Here is a 13,850-nt window from a genome sequence, read left to right as displayed (position 1 = left end):
CGGACCGGCAAAAACAAAGCCCAAAATGTTCTGTGGCCTGGTACCCAAAGGTTTTTGGCGGGAGGAACCTGTTTATGATGGCTTTATGCGGCAGCAGTTTGCGGGATGAACGGGTTAATCCCATTATTATGACCCCAGCCGGACGCTCAGCGTTAATCCTTTTCTGGTCCCGGTAAGGCCGAGTGCCGGTGTCACCTTTATTACCCGGGCAAGTTTGCATTCGTTGCCCGTCCAAATCTCATTAAAATTAAAAGAAAAACTCTTTCAGTGCCTTGCCTTTGCCACTGTCGTACACGCGGGAAGGCTCTACTCTGCGATAACCCTTTTCTACGGTAGCCGAACACGTCGTTAAAAGGATTATCTCTTTATGGGACGAGCTGCCACCGAAACCGCGTCCTTAGGGTACTGACCGAAGGAGACGAGGGCCAAAAGGATGGCCACAGACGACATTCCTTAGCTGGATGGGTTTTTGGGGTGTGATAGAACTCGAACGAGAGACTTTTATTGACCTGAGTGCAGTTCCCAGGATGCCAACAAGTTGGATTGGTTGGACTCGAATAGACATATTTTCCTTATCGTCAGTCCATTTCTGGGCCAGAAGTTGTTTTCAACAGGACTGTCACAAGATAAATAGAATGGTAAAAAAAAAACATCATGATCGAATGAGAAGTAAACTAATTATTGAGGATTAAGGAAGGGAAATAGCAAGATATTTTTGATTGAAAAAATTAAGTTGTAATATGCAATGACATACTGGAGTTCGAAATTTAGGTTAATATACTCACATTGATATTTGTGTTCCATAAATATTAATACAGTTCGATTAGTCTTTTTCATTCCCAACACGGCGCTTATATCTTGAAATATTCAGGGACAAATGACTTGAAACTCAATCCTTCAACACGTGCGTTTGTCTAAAAAAATGGCTCAAAATGTAACATCAAAAACCCTGATGTCATCCGTTGCCGAGAGTCGTGTGGGATCGACCACATGTGCGGGTGTCTCTCAGACATAAACAAATGTCAGTCGTTTTGTGAATATCGAACGGCTCGTACATCTCGTCAAAGTCACATAATGATCTCATGTAGCAACATGTTTTCCACATGACTTGTACGTTGGGCGAAGCTTGGCTGGTGTGATACGTAGCGTAGCAAAAAGGTTCGGTTTGAAGCGTTAAAAAAGCAACCTCGAGGTTCGAAGTGGCAAAAAGACTAGATCTATCCAACACGCATTAAAAGCAATGAGTTAGATTTGAAGTCATAAATTTAAAAGCAATAGCGTTGCTAGGAAAAGAACGGAAAGAAACATCTGTCCAACGATTCATAATCAATTACCAAGCCCGCTTACCAGTAAACGGTTGCCCGACCAGTGGCCCAGAAAGTGTCCTTTTGTGTCACACGCACGCTCTTGGCTCTCGAAAAACGAGCAACCAAATTGTTGGAAGGACCCATGTTCAACAAGCCAACAAACTTTGTGTATCATCTGGGCGAACAACAGTGTGGAACGATCGTTGAATTCCAATCCAAACATACGTCAGTGGAGGGTTTTCTTGTTCCATTCAATAACCGTTTCAAAAGGCAAGCGGGTGTACGTAGTAATTGTGTATAATTTTCCCATCTTCCCCCGTATATAGAATTGTAGCATGTCCTTCATGTCCTCCTAGTCCCAACACGACAAATAAGAAAATAGAACGGGTGAGAGAAGGAGTTTTTTTTTGTTGAGGACAAGAATTGCATCCTTCTTGTTCCTTTACCATGGCTTTATCATAACGAATCGCACAATACAATCGATCTCACGTAAGGATATCGATCCTTTCTTCGAATGACCTTTCGTGATTGTCCAAAAAAAAAAAAAGAAGAAAGCCTCTCCTTCACAGGATGACACGCACCTTCACAGATTCGTTTGTATTGAGAAGCACCCTCCCAACAATGCCCATCGCAAATGCGTCCCAAATTGGTCCCACCGTGTGTATCATTTGTTTTTTTTTGCGCGTGGCTTAGAAGTTTGAGAGCGAGAAGGTACAAAAAATAATCCCGAGCCCATTGAAATTCGGTAGAGGATCGGTCTGATTGTTGCTTTATTCTTCTATAGAGCGCTAGCACAATGTGACCAAGAATGGCACCGGCAGTTCGATCCGCTTTTCCTCGGGAGGTTTTCAGGCTGGCCGAAACTCATTGAAGCGCTTTTCGAAGCGCTTTGTAACGCTATTAATGCTACACAATTCATTCACCCCATTCAGGGCCACCGCTCAATGGTAGACCCGCGAGGCATATGTTTGCTGTCCCATCCCAAGCACGTCACCATTATAGAGTGTTGTTGTTGAGATCGATTGCAGCACTGCCCGACGAGCTGATCGTGGGCAACTTGACATCAGCCAATTTCCCATTGAAGCGTTCGAAAATTCCTGCCCAAAAGTTCATCCGTCGCTTTTCGGGCATTTCGGCCATTGTGATGCCGGTGTTGGTGATGTTCAGACACATCAGCGGAACGTCCTGATTTTCCGGCACGTTCGGTTGAGGCTGCCAGCGGAAGGGAACGGTGGGGTCCGGAGTAGCGCTTTCAGGCGTTGGATCACTGTACCGTGCGAAGTTGGTCCATAGACGAACCATCGTTTTTCGCAATCCATAAGCACGATCCGTTTCCGGCACTTCGGTACGGAGTAGCGGTGAACTGAACAGATAGTACACCTCGTCGATATGGGCCGCGCCTTTCATTGTGCCCAGGGACATGATCGCTTTACCCTTGTTCAACAAACCGTCAAACGCGAAACGATAGCCAAAAAACTTGGATCGACGTTGATGACGGGCCCACAGTTCCACCGTCATCCGGTAAGCGAGCAGATACTTGTCAGTGAATACGTCTGTTAGTTGATTCAGCGTGTCGCGGCAGACGGGGCGTGATCCAAAGTAGAAAGATCGGATCTCTTCACCGAGAGCCCGAGCCTCTGGTGAGAAGTAGTCCAGCGCGACCGTTCGTGGAATGAAACGTTCCGGTTCGGCATTGTACGTGGCGAGCGTTTTGATGGCATCGATCAGTACCATCATACCGTCCCGCTCGTTATACCCGAGTATTATTGGGATGTCCATCGAGTTTGGCTCACTGAGAATTTCCGTTGGATGACGAGTGATCAATGCATCTCCGGAGTCCGATCGCTCGATCACCGGTAGGAACGGGATCTGAAACAAACGTTCCACCGCTTTCTCCCGCTCGGTAAGCACCAGTGGTTGCAGTTCAAACAACTTTCGGGCTGGTGCACTTCGAAGTATCTCGTACACTTCCACATCCGAAGTCGGACTGTGTCCTAGCAGCTTTGCCAACCGTCGAGCCTTTTCTTCCGGCTGCTCTTGGAACGCAAACTCCGTGTAAATGGAACCACTCTGAAGAATTGCTTTATGAAAATAGCGCTTCGACTCTGCTGACAGGCAGTGGAAGTTGACAGCGATCGCCCCTGAGCTTGCACCGAAAAGGGTCACATTGCTTGGATCTCCACCAAACACAGCTATGTTTTCCGATATCCACCGTAGTGCGGCACGCTGGTCCTTAAGACCCGCATTACCCTCAACGCCAGCGTCCGGTAAACAGAGAAATCCGAGCACTCCTAACCGGTAGTTGAGCGTCACAACGATCACACCCTCCTGTACGAGGTAGTTTGGAAGATAGAGCGAACTATCTCCGTGGCCTCCGATAAGTCCACCGCCGTGGATGAACACCATCACCGGCAGTGGTTCCGGATCATCTCGTTTGCCTAGCTTCGGCGTGTAGATGTTTAGGAACAGTCCGTCTTCAGAGCCACTGATCTCCTTCGTCAGTACATCCAATCCGAGACAGTTGCTACGCTCGCGAGTACAGTCCAGATAGGAGACGGCAAACTTTTCCAAAGGCATCGGAGACTTGAAGCGAAGCTGTCCAACGGGTGCCTTCGCGTACGGAACTCCCTTGAAGTAGTAGTAATTCTGCCCATTTGGGAGTCTATCACGCACGCCATAGATTGAACCTTGCTGTACCTGAACGCATATCCTTGTAATTGGCTAATTAAATGACGTAGAAAGGGAGTAGATTTAAGGAGAGATTACTCGAATGGCTCGATACGTTCTCGGCTGTTCTACTAACCATGTGCTTTTCAGCATCGGATCCAGTGCTCACATTCTTCCATCCCATCAAAGGCGCACTTCGCATAACCATGATGGTTTGCTCCTAATCACGTCAAGCAGCACCAGAAATAATTGAAAAAAAAAACCAGCTCCAAATACCTTCTCCAACACAGAACCAAGCAACAGCTCTGCTTTACCCTCTGCTGACACAATACTGATCGCGATCGCGCATATAACGGTGCCATTTATAAAATACTAGCCATGCGTGTCGATGCGATCGAAAGTTTATTGAATTTATAATCGCTCCAAGTTAATCAAAATTTCGCCCAAAAATTTTCAACCTTCAAAACTCACCTCGTATGTTACATTGTAGCCGGCTTCACCAAAGCTCAGCCACACCAGTACAGTTACAGGTATGCAAATCTTTCTAACCTCGCTGTACACTTCGGTGCATCACCGAAGCGACAAGGGCAAGCATTTATTTGCAATGCACAGACTTGCCAAACGGTGGGTTCGCATGGATTTATTGAACCCTTGCCAAATTGCCGAAACCCAACTGAAGCCTTTCTACCTCACGAAGGTGAGCATGGGAGAAGAGTAGCGTACAGATTTTTGCATGGAAACAGTTATGTCTCGAAAACGCTACCCTCGCGGTGTTTGGATGCGATAAAGAAAGGGCTGGCAATTTTACCGGCCTGAAAGGATTCAATAAAACAAAGGGTAAAAAACAGTTAGTTTGACGCATGGTGGATCTACCAATGTGGAGACTTAACTCCTGAAACACCGAAGATGTATTGACGAATGTGTTTTATAAGACGGCGTACGGTACCCGTGCCAATTCACAGTCACAAAAAAAGGATTCAATAAAGTAAAGGATGCAAAACCCCGTTACTTTGGCGCATGGCGATTGATGGAATGCACTGTGCAAGGGTTTCGTTAGGAAGATCAGCAAAAAGGCTTTGGAGGAAGATTTTTTACGGTACCAGTGCTAATAATTTTATAAAACCCCTTGAAAGGTTTGCAAGCCTTTGCAGAAAAAAGGGTAAAGTGCAGTTAGTTTGGCGCGTGGAAGAAAGCTTTATCTTGACTGTGGTTCGTGCAGGGAAGAGAGGGTGAGTTGCTACTGGAAAAAAGGATACTTCAATATGTTTTTCGCCAATAAAAATGTGTGGCAAATAATTTGAAAAAGGGTAAAATCCTGTTAGTTTGGCACGTGCTCATACGGATAGTTTTACCGCATTGGTGGTGCTATAAAAAGATAAATATTTGTAACATGGTTTTTATGGCAAAACAACTACGGAAAGTTTATGATGCTCTACATGCATCCTTTGAATCAGAGCAATTTTTGGATGAAATCATTTGGAAAGCGTTCGTAAATTAAGATTAAGTGTAAATGTGAACTAAATGTGTATTTGCTAATATAAATTTTATCTCGTGATGAAGATAGAACTATAAACCCTACCTACCTTCGCTAATGATCAATTTCATCTTACCATTACGACCCAACATACCGGTAAACGATATCGATACTTCAAAAGCACTTAACTGCACACAATCCACTGGAAACGAGCGCTTCCCCACTAATCGCTCGAAGCTCAATTTGTCGCTAAAAGGATCATTATCGTCACGTTAAGCGCACCCGGCTGTGACGAATTTGGAAACGAAAAAGTGGAAACGAAATCACTTTTGAATGCAGACGAACAAACAGAGCAGCAGAAAAAAAAGCGAAGCCTGACAACAATTGCCCTGCAATCAATTTTCATAATTATTTTCCCCGTTTTCTATTTGTTCAACTTATTTATTAATTTTCTGCTTTCACCGAACGGCTCAGATATGTCCCATAATGGGATCCCGTATCCCTAAAGGACAAGCCAGTTGCCAGTTGATAATTGTACTCACATACAATTCGAAAAGGAAAACAAAAAGACACAAAACTGCAATCCGTGCGTTCGTTTGGAATGGTGGAAAAGGTTCACAAAAATAAAAACCGCAGCGAGGCGGAAAGGAAAATCAATTAACAATAATTTGCCGTGTGTCTTTTACTGATCTTTTGAGACGATTTAATTGTCTCCTGTGTGGATACTTTTTTTACGTTCTCTCTCTCATTGCCTCCTAGCAGGCTTCCATCATACGGTCCACATATGCTCCGTACCGATCCTTCCATTGTCTGACAAAACGCTTGACAAGCTTGAGATGCTGTCATGCTATTGGTATTTCTGAGGCTGTATGCCTGCTCCGGTAAATCCTTGGCCAAGCTTTCAACAAATAGACTTAACTTATGCCTTTTTTACATACTCTGCCCGGGATCACACACATTTTGCAACACTGGACCACTTCGGGGCGCACATGGGTGCAAATCATTTACAAATATTTTACTTCCTTCAATTAACGCAGTCAACCATTGGATGTTGTCACCCCCAGACCGAGGGATTTGGAAGCTGGAAGGATTAGTGTACGATACAAGGCGACAACTCAAGCCGTTAAATGTCAACCAACGAACGATAGGTTGATCTTTTCCCTACAAAATTATACAGACAAACCTAACGGCACAAGCTATAGCGCAAAATGTAAAGAAAACACCTCAGTTGACAAAAAAAAACCAAGCCTAAAAGGTATCCTAATGACTGCAAGACGTTTTCAATTTCTCCTTGTTTGTGTCGAAAGGTAATTGGATGGTAATTGAGCCGAGCGTTTGAAACGATTTCTTCACCGTTTTTGTTTAACTTTGTTACGCTCAGCTTTGGAGGTCGCTCTGGATTGTTTAATTGAGCGAAAGGATGCGTAAGTATTTACTAACCTTAAAAAGGGAAAGTTTCTCCGCCTTCCCAATGTGATAAGCAGCAGCAAAAAGGCCAACACAAAATGTGTTTGTTTATTTTCAGGTGGGACACCATCAGTTAACCCGTTAGCTGTCGTAATATTGTAAACAGACTAAAGGGAGTCATAAATACAAGATCGAATCGATCGACCTAGTGTGCCGTTTGTCGTCTTCTGGAGCGTGTAAAGAAAGGAAAAGGGATCGCCGTATCGACAAATCTAGATCCATGTTGAGCAAAAAGGGTTGACGGAAAGGACTTTGCTTTCGGTTCAATAAATGCGGCAACCCTTTGCTGGCATTTGGAAAGGGTGAAGGTGAAAGTGTTGAGCTTATGAAGCATAATTTTTTAATAACCATCTTGTAAAACGATCACATTATTGTAGGAACACGCCGGAAACTGATTGGACGTAACCTTTCGATGAGGAAAAAAAAAAGAGTTTGTTTGTCAACCTCTTCGAATCGCTCACAATCATCTTCAAAAGTTTCGTTAATTTTGTAGATTTTGTGTCCATCTTCAGCATTGAGTGAGTATGTATTTTTGTACCCAAATGAAGAATAAAGCGTCACCAGAAGGCTCATTTGTCAGACAGAAAATTCGCTTCCTTAGATATTCCTTTTTAGTCGTCCCTGAATCATATCCTTTTATGCCGTCGTTTCACTTCAAATTGTCGTCCTTGGACACGAGACTTGGAAAATTGTCACCTATCAATCGACGCTCGAAGGACAGACGCCTTTACATGCAAAAGCTGTCTTTCAGCTCATAAAGTAACGGGGTTTTTCATCAACATCAAGCATCAAGGCAAAGAAGTCGTATGCCAACGATTGACTGGGCAAAAATTGCACGTCTCTGCAATGCTGCTGCACCATAAACCCGTTACAGCCCGCTGGATTTGCCCTGTCGCCGTATAACACTTCCTCGGGAGGCACACATATTGTAGCGAACTTTTCGCAATTGCTCCATGCATGCGACAATATAACTGTTTCTTTTTTATTTCTTCCCCTTTTAGGGGTAAAATGTTTACAACCTGCTAAACACAAAAAGGATGCAAAATCCCTGCAGGAAGGGTAGCGGTACATTGGCAAACTTTTAATGCTGTTGTATGTTTGTTTTTCCGTTTCGCACGTTCCGAAGAGAAGGATATGAACGGGTAAAGAAAACGGTATTATGTTTGCGTTTTTTTTATCTTGTGTCATAAAAAAGAGGTTGCAAAAAAACATTCCGATTGTTACTGGCAGTGCTTGAAGATTTTGCAATACATAGCTAGGCTGGCTCAAACATCCATACCTCAGGACTGAGAAAATTGTTTACGTTTTTCAGCTCAGTTCTATACCTACTGGCAGAACTTGAGTGATTTTTTGAAAGTCTTTATTCTTTGAAGCTTAATAACCTTTACAAATTCACTAAAATTGTTTTGCTTACATTGAGTTATAGTCTCAGGAATTGAAAATGTGTGAAAATTTAATTTCTCATTAGTTGCATAAGTTTAAGCGTCTTATACATAATCAAAACTAAATCTCTGGTGGTTGGTTGTGTTTGTAGAATCCGAAACCTTGAAAATATTGCTTAAATTGTTTCTCCTTCACGTAAATCCTGCCTTATTTTCTATTTTGGAAAATAATTTTCGTTTTATTGGTTCTTATGTCTGATTGCAGTGAGAGTATCATGGAAAAGCCAAACATTTCCGACAAACACCGTTACAAAGTATACAGCACGTAACATCAAGTACATTACCATTACCCGATTAGGTCAAAGTTTATTCTATTTTCCAAGGACAGCATAAGCAAATGGATGAAACACTTTCAGTCTCACTGAAACTGAAACACTTTCTCGCTAAAAACTGTCACACAACATGTTATGATTCTTGTGAAAGCAAAAGGGTTTCCAAATGAACTATTAATAAAGCTGTGTGCAATAAAAACCCTTTGGTACCTTCACAAAAACCCGACCAGAATGACATAACAGACAATTAGAATATTAGGTGACTATTTCAGTTCCAAACACACCCTTTTTGCACCTAGTCTTCACCCACGTGAGGACAAATAAGGCATGTAGAGAAACCCCTTTCCCTTTCTTCACTGTCACCGTTTCCGAAAAAGGGGTAAAAGTGTCAACCCTTTCGGCCCTGTGGCCAGCAATTTGGTGAATGGTCTGTTTTCATTTCGGGTTACAGTTACAGTTTGTTGCTTTATGGTTTTACAATGTTTTGAGCTAACGGGTTAACTTTACTGAATGCTTTTTACGCAAAACAGCACGGGCGGTTGTTGATGACACTTTCAAAATTTAGTCTTGGGCGGGCGAATAGCAAACGGGTTAAACAGATCGAGCTGCTTCGACCTGGGCTAGAGGAGCAAAGGAGAGCTTCAAGTGCAATGTGTGCATGTGTGTTGGTCGTAAAACAATTATAACTTGTCGCCTGTATTGCTGGTTAAGGCTGAAAAGCAGTAGAAAGGGTTGGAAAGGTATAGAAAGAATCCTAAAAATGTGTCATACAAGTGATATTTGTCAACGTTTTCTCTAGATTTAATGACACAACGATCTTTTTTATGAGTTTTCAGTGAAATGAAAGTAAGTAAAATGTTCTAGTTTTTGATAAATATGAACGATTCATTTTTCATTTAAATGATTAATAACTCCTTTATTTTTTTGTTGAATATTACAACAAATTTACGATACAACAAATTTATATAATTTTGAATTTGATAATTTTCCTCCAACCTTATCTTGTTCTTCTTTTAGGCAAAATAATTTAAAAGCATCTTGACATTAAATAGTTCATGGAGAATCCTATTTCCGTTCAATCCTATTTAGCCTTTACGCCTTGATCCTATGCATTTAGTTGATTCCGTGACGATCACCAACATTCGATTGCCCATACCATTTGAAGCTTCTTCCATCGTAGCAAAACAAATAAACAATCAAACAAGCGTGTCTTTGCCCACACCATTCCCTGCCCATATACCTAGCAAATCTGTTCCGGCTTGCAAGAGAAACCGAAAATTCGGTTATCTTGCCTTTATCTCACCACTCGGATGGACCTTTTCGCACCAGCATCCATCAAAGCGCAACAGGCCGTCCAAGATCGGCAAGACATTGTCCACAGCAAACGCACATCAATGTCGGTTATCGGGCTGTTGCTTTACGCTGCTTTTTAGCTTCTCGTAAGTGTACTTCCCAATCGCTTTTCGGGTCACTTTGAAAAACAAAAAAACGCCGGCCGGCGATCGCTTCAGTTCGATAGTGCCCGCTGTGTACATGCAACGCCCGATGCACCCGATAATGGTTCGGCTGCATTTTTATCTGCCTTTTGGCACTTGGGGTGTTGTTTATGAATGCACACTGGTGTGCACTTTGTTCTTTTCCCGCACGCCTCGGACGTACGGCAGTAGCAACCAAAACAGTCAGTGGCACACTTCCCGCTCGATCGCTCCGATACGGAATGCCGCCTTGGTTGCTTTGTTTGTGCGCCCAATTGGACGGGTGCATTACTTGACAAATTTATGTTCGAATCGGTCCGGAAAGCACGGTTCGGAACGGTTGAAGTGCAGAATGCAAAAGAACACAAAATGGCCTTTACAAAAAAAAACATCCGAAACAAAAATTGCGCTGCCTATCGTGTTTGGTGTTGAGCTGCTTCTTTCTGTGTAATACCGCTGACAAATGATGTGTTTAACAAAGCGTTCCAGGAAGCTGGGTGGGAAACACTCTTTTGCCGAAAACTACCAACAAGCAAACGATCTCCTGTTTTCTCGGGCAGATTCTTTTCAACTACTGATTCAGTAGCATCCGCCTATATGTCTGACGTGATTGTTCGGTGCCATAGAAGCAAAGGAATATAAATGCAACCTAAAATAGTTCGGTCAGTAAGCATGACTGACCAGCAACAAAAATATTTTGTTTTTTTGTTACTGGACAATTTTTATGGCATGCCTAGAGCATCACGAAACGTCGTCCAAAAAAGGAGCTAGTTTTATTCATTTTCTTTCCTTCAAAACTTATCAATTCCCTAAGATAAAATACACTTCACACGCCTGAAATAATCAACCGTAAATTAGTTACGGACGACCAATAACGAGAACAAGCGTCCAAACAGCCGAAAGCAGAACGAAAATCCGGGAAAAAGACAGAAAAAAAAGGATAAGCATTTGAAAGGATAAACATAATTAACGAACATTTACTTGCGGACCAACCTTGTCGGCATGCTGGCCACGTTCAAGCGCTCAAAAAATTGCCTATCCCTATCCCATGCCAGCCTGAAACACACATGGCTGAACTGGGCTGATCGTGTCGTGCAAGCGCCCCGACAAAACATCCCGAGAGAAAGGGCTCCGCTTTATGGGCAGCGGCAACAGCTACCCGTTAAGAAATATCCTTCCAAAATTGGTTAATAACAAACTAGGCGAACCAGGGCAAACCATCCTTTGTCGGCATCGTTTGTAACGCTGCGCTTCTGCGATGTGAAACAAATAAAATAATGGGACCCGGCAACAGATCGACATAACGAGAGCACAAGAGATTCCAGCATTCGACCTTCAACACGAGCCGACAGATTTTGCTACGTTCCGTGGGCGGCAAAAAAAAAAAGGATCCAGAACACGCCATGCCACGCTTCTCGGGAAAAGGAGACCGTCGGGTTTTTGGGTGACGTTCTGGTTCGTTTGTTCGGTGTGGCATATCATATTTGCTTGAAACTAAAAATCTGTCCATACTAATTCGGGCTAGTTGTCGGGCTGGAGTAGGCAGGGGTTGTGAAAAATTACGCGTCAAGTGGATGCGATCGTGGCTGGTGTGACTGGCGGCAGTGCTAGAGTGGAACCACATGGGTGACATTTGATGGTGCTTAGATTTTTGTCTGCTGATTAAACAGTTAAGTGTTTGTTTGGAGTAGATTTTAATGTGCGTTTTTGAAACAGTGTTTTATTGTTGGAAAACATGCTGGTAGCTAAGCACTGGATAAAAAATGTAGAGATTTATTACAATTTCATAAATTTGTAACGTCACAGCTGCTCTTTTTCGTATCTCAATTTTACGAAGTCTTAGAAGACTTGTTTCCTACAACGATTTTCAAACAATGCAGAAAAGAGAACTTGTATTGTAAGTATGAAGTCGTACGCTTCGTAGATTATCGAGTTACGAGTGATAAAAAGAAAATTAACTCAGTAATGGTATCTTAAGAAATCTTGAGGTTGTAGGGAAAACAATCAAAAGTGAAATTGAAGAGATCATGTCATACATAACTTTGATTTTGAGTTAATATGATCGCTCCTTTGAAAGAATACTCTACGCTACTAGAGAACAAATATATAGATCCTTAAAAGCAACATACAAATTTTGTACTGGAAATCCCCCAGACATAGATTTTGTATCCTATTTATCCTCAAGGTCTGTCAACTTTTGCTACCAACATCATTACTTCACTGGGTTAGGATTACGATATGAAATCGTTTTAAACCAAAGTTTCTTGAGCATAAATCCGCCGGAACCAGGAGCCTGTATTTAAGATAACATCGGCAGTGATCAACTGCCTTCAGACCAAAGATTAATACTGATCACGGTTGTTGGTGATCGACGAGATTTTGGATGGACTTTAACTACAGAGGTGCGACACTGAGACAAATAATTCTATCTTTTGTTACTGGAACATTTTATCTTTGGTGATACTAGATATAAGGCATGATTTCCAATTGTACGATTGAAGTCACCCTAGCAAAAGGGACTCTTTTTCTCTGTTTGTTTGATTACCTAGCTCTTTTTCCATAAACAATGCTTGTTTTTCGTCTTATCATCTTATGAAACCTTGCATTGGACCGTCATAATCAATTGTAAATAAAAATCTTATGAAACCTTATTGGTAGCTTTAATACTTGCTTCAGATTACGTTTCCCTATAATTGCATTGCAACGTGAGCTAAACAAATGGTCATTTTTATAGATTTCAAGCTCCATAAAGCTTTCAGTTGAGCATTTTTAAGGTCAACGCAGTTCGATACAACGCAAAGCAAATTTGGATCGTTTTTGTATTCTTTTTACCGTCCCAATATTTACAGCTTTATACATTCCCACCAGCTAACGCAACAGCATTTTACAGCTGTTGACCATTTCTACCCGTACAGTTGACCTGTCCAACCGACTGGACTGACCGAAACGGTTTCCATACGGAATTTGCATTAATTTTTACTACAAATATTGGACACTGTAAAAAGCCGGTGTTCGAATATGCCTTGTTTTGTTAGCATTCCGTTTTTGCAACCAATTACGACGTTTTAAAAGGATCTCTTCTAATAACGTCGTCCTTTACCATGGAAGGAAATGGGGGAGAGAAAAAACTGACCATACAGTAAAAACATTCCGCTCCAGATCAAGAATAACACCGACGATCCTGATCAAACAGCAAAACGTGCCTGCACGGCAGACTGTTCGGTCCATCCTGTAGTAAAGTTTTATTAGTCTGTCCCTGGGCCAACACTGCGGCCCGTGTTTTAATGCTCTACTTTTTCTTTGACACAATAAAGAAACTGCTCGGGTGGGGGAAAAAACTAGATCATTCCCAAGGACTCGACTTACGCCGTACGTAAGACGGAAGTGTTCAAGGTAGGCTCGTCGAAGAGATCAGAAGAAATGGGAGTAGTGCAGGAGCGTTGTCGGAACCATAAAAAAAAACACTGACCCTTAGCTCCTGGGGTCATCGTGCAGGAAATGGTTTTTTTCGGGTCCGAAACTGGCTCTCCTGCTTTGGGATGACTTTGGCAGGAAACACATCTTGACGTAACAACGTTTTACAACGGGCCGGTCATGCCCGGCGAAGGTCGTGCTCTAGTTGCGTCTTTCAGAGCTATTAGAATGTTACGATTTTTATGGCAAGAAGTTTGGAAAGGCACTGAAAAGCAGACTACTGCTGGCCATCGCTCGAATCCGAGTGTCCCGAGTAGTTGTAAAAACAGAGC

The 13,850-nt window shown here is 42.5% G+C and overlaps 2 protein-coding genes across 3 annotated transcripts in view; both read right to left on the bottom strand.

The window, feature by feature from the left end:
• LOC126561420 (protein Smaug) overlaps positions 1-13,850 on the bottom strand; it is a 469,519-nt gene that overhangs the window by 368,918 nt on the left and 86,751 nt on the right. The window lies entirely within an intron of this gene.
• LOC126561897 (esterase B1-like) lies at positions 2,304-4,187 on the bottom strand. Its single transcript, XM_050218263.1, has 2 exons — positions 4,111-4,187; positions 2,304-4,028 (listed from the first exon to the last, which is right to left on the bottom strand). The coding sequence occupies exons 1-2, from the start codon at positions 4,180-4,182 to the stop codon at positions 2,304-2,306; spliced, it is 1,797 nt and encodes a 598-aa protein (XP_050074220.1). The 5' UTR covers positions 4,183-4,187.

The sequence above is a fragment of the Anopheles maculipalpis genome, chromosome 3RL, assembly GCF_943734695.1.
Source record: "Anopheles maculipalpis chromosome 3RL, idAnoMacuDA_375_x, whole genome shotgun sequence".
NCBI lineage: Eukaryota > Metazoa > Arthropoda > Insecta > Diptera > Culicidae > Anopheles > Anopheles maculipalpis.
The sequence above is the reverse complement of the archived record's forward strand: the minus strand, read 5'-3'. Positions and strand labels throughout refer to the sequence as shown.

Coding starts and splice junctions, on each gene's coding strand:
- LOC126561897 (XM_050218263.1), bottom strand. CDS start 4,182: ATGGTTATGCGAAGTGCGCCTTTGATGGGATGGAAGAATGTGAGCACT. Junction 4,029..4,110: donor CCGATGCTGAAAAGCACATG/GTTAGTAGAACA, acceptor TCATTTAATTAG/CCAATTACAAGGATATGCGT.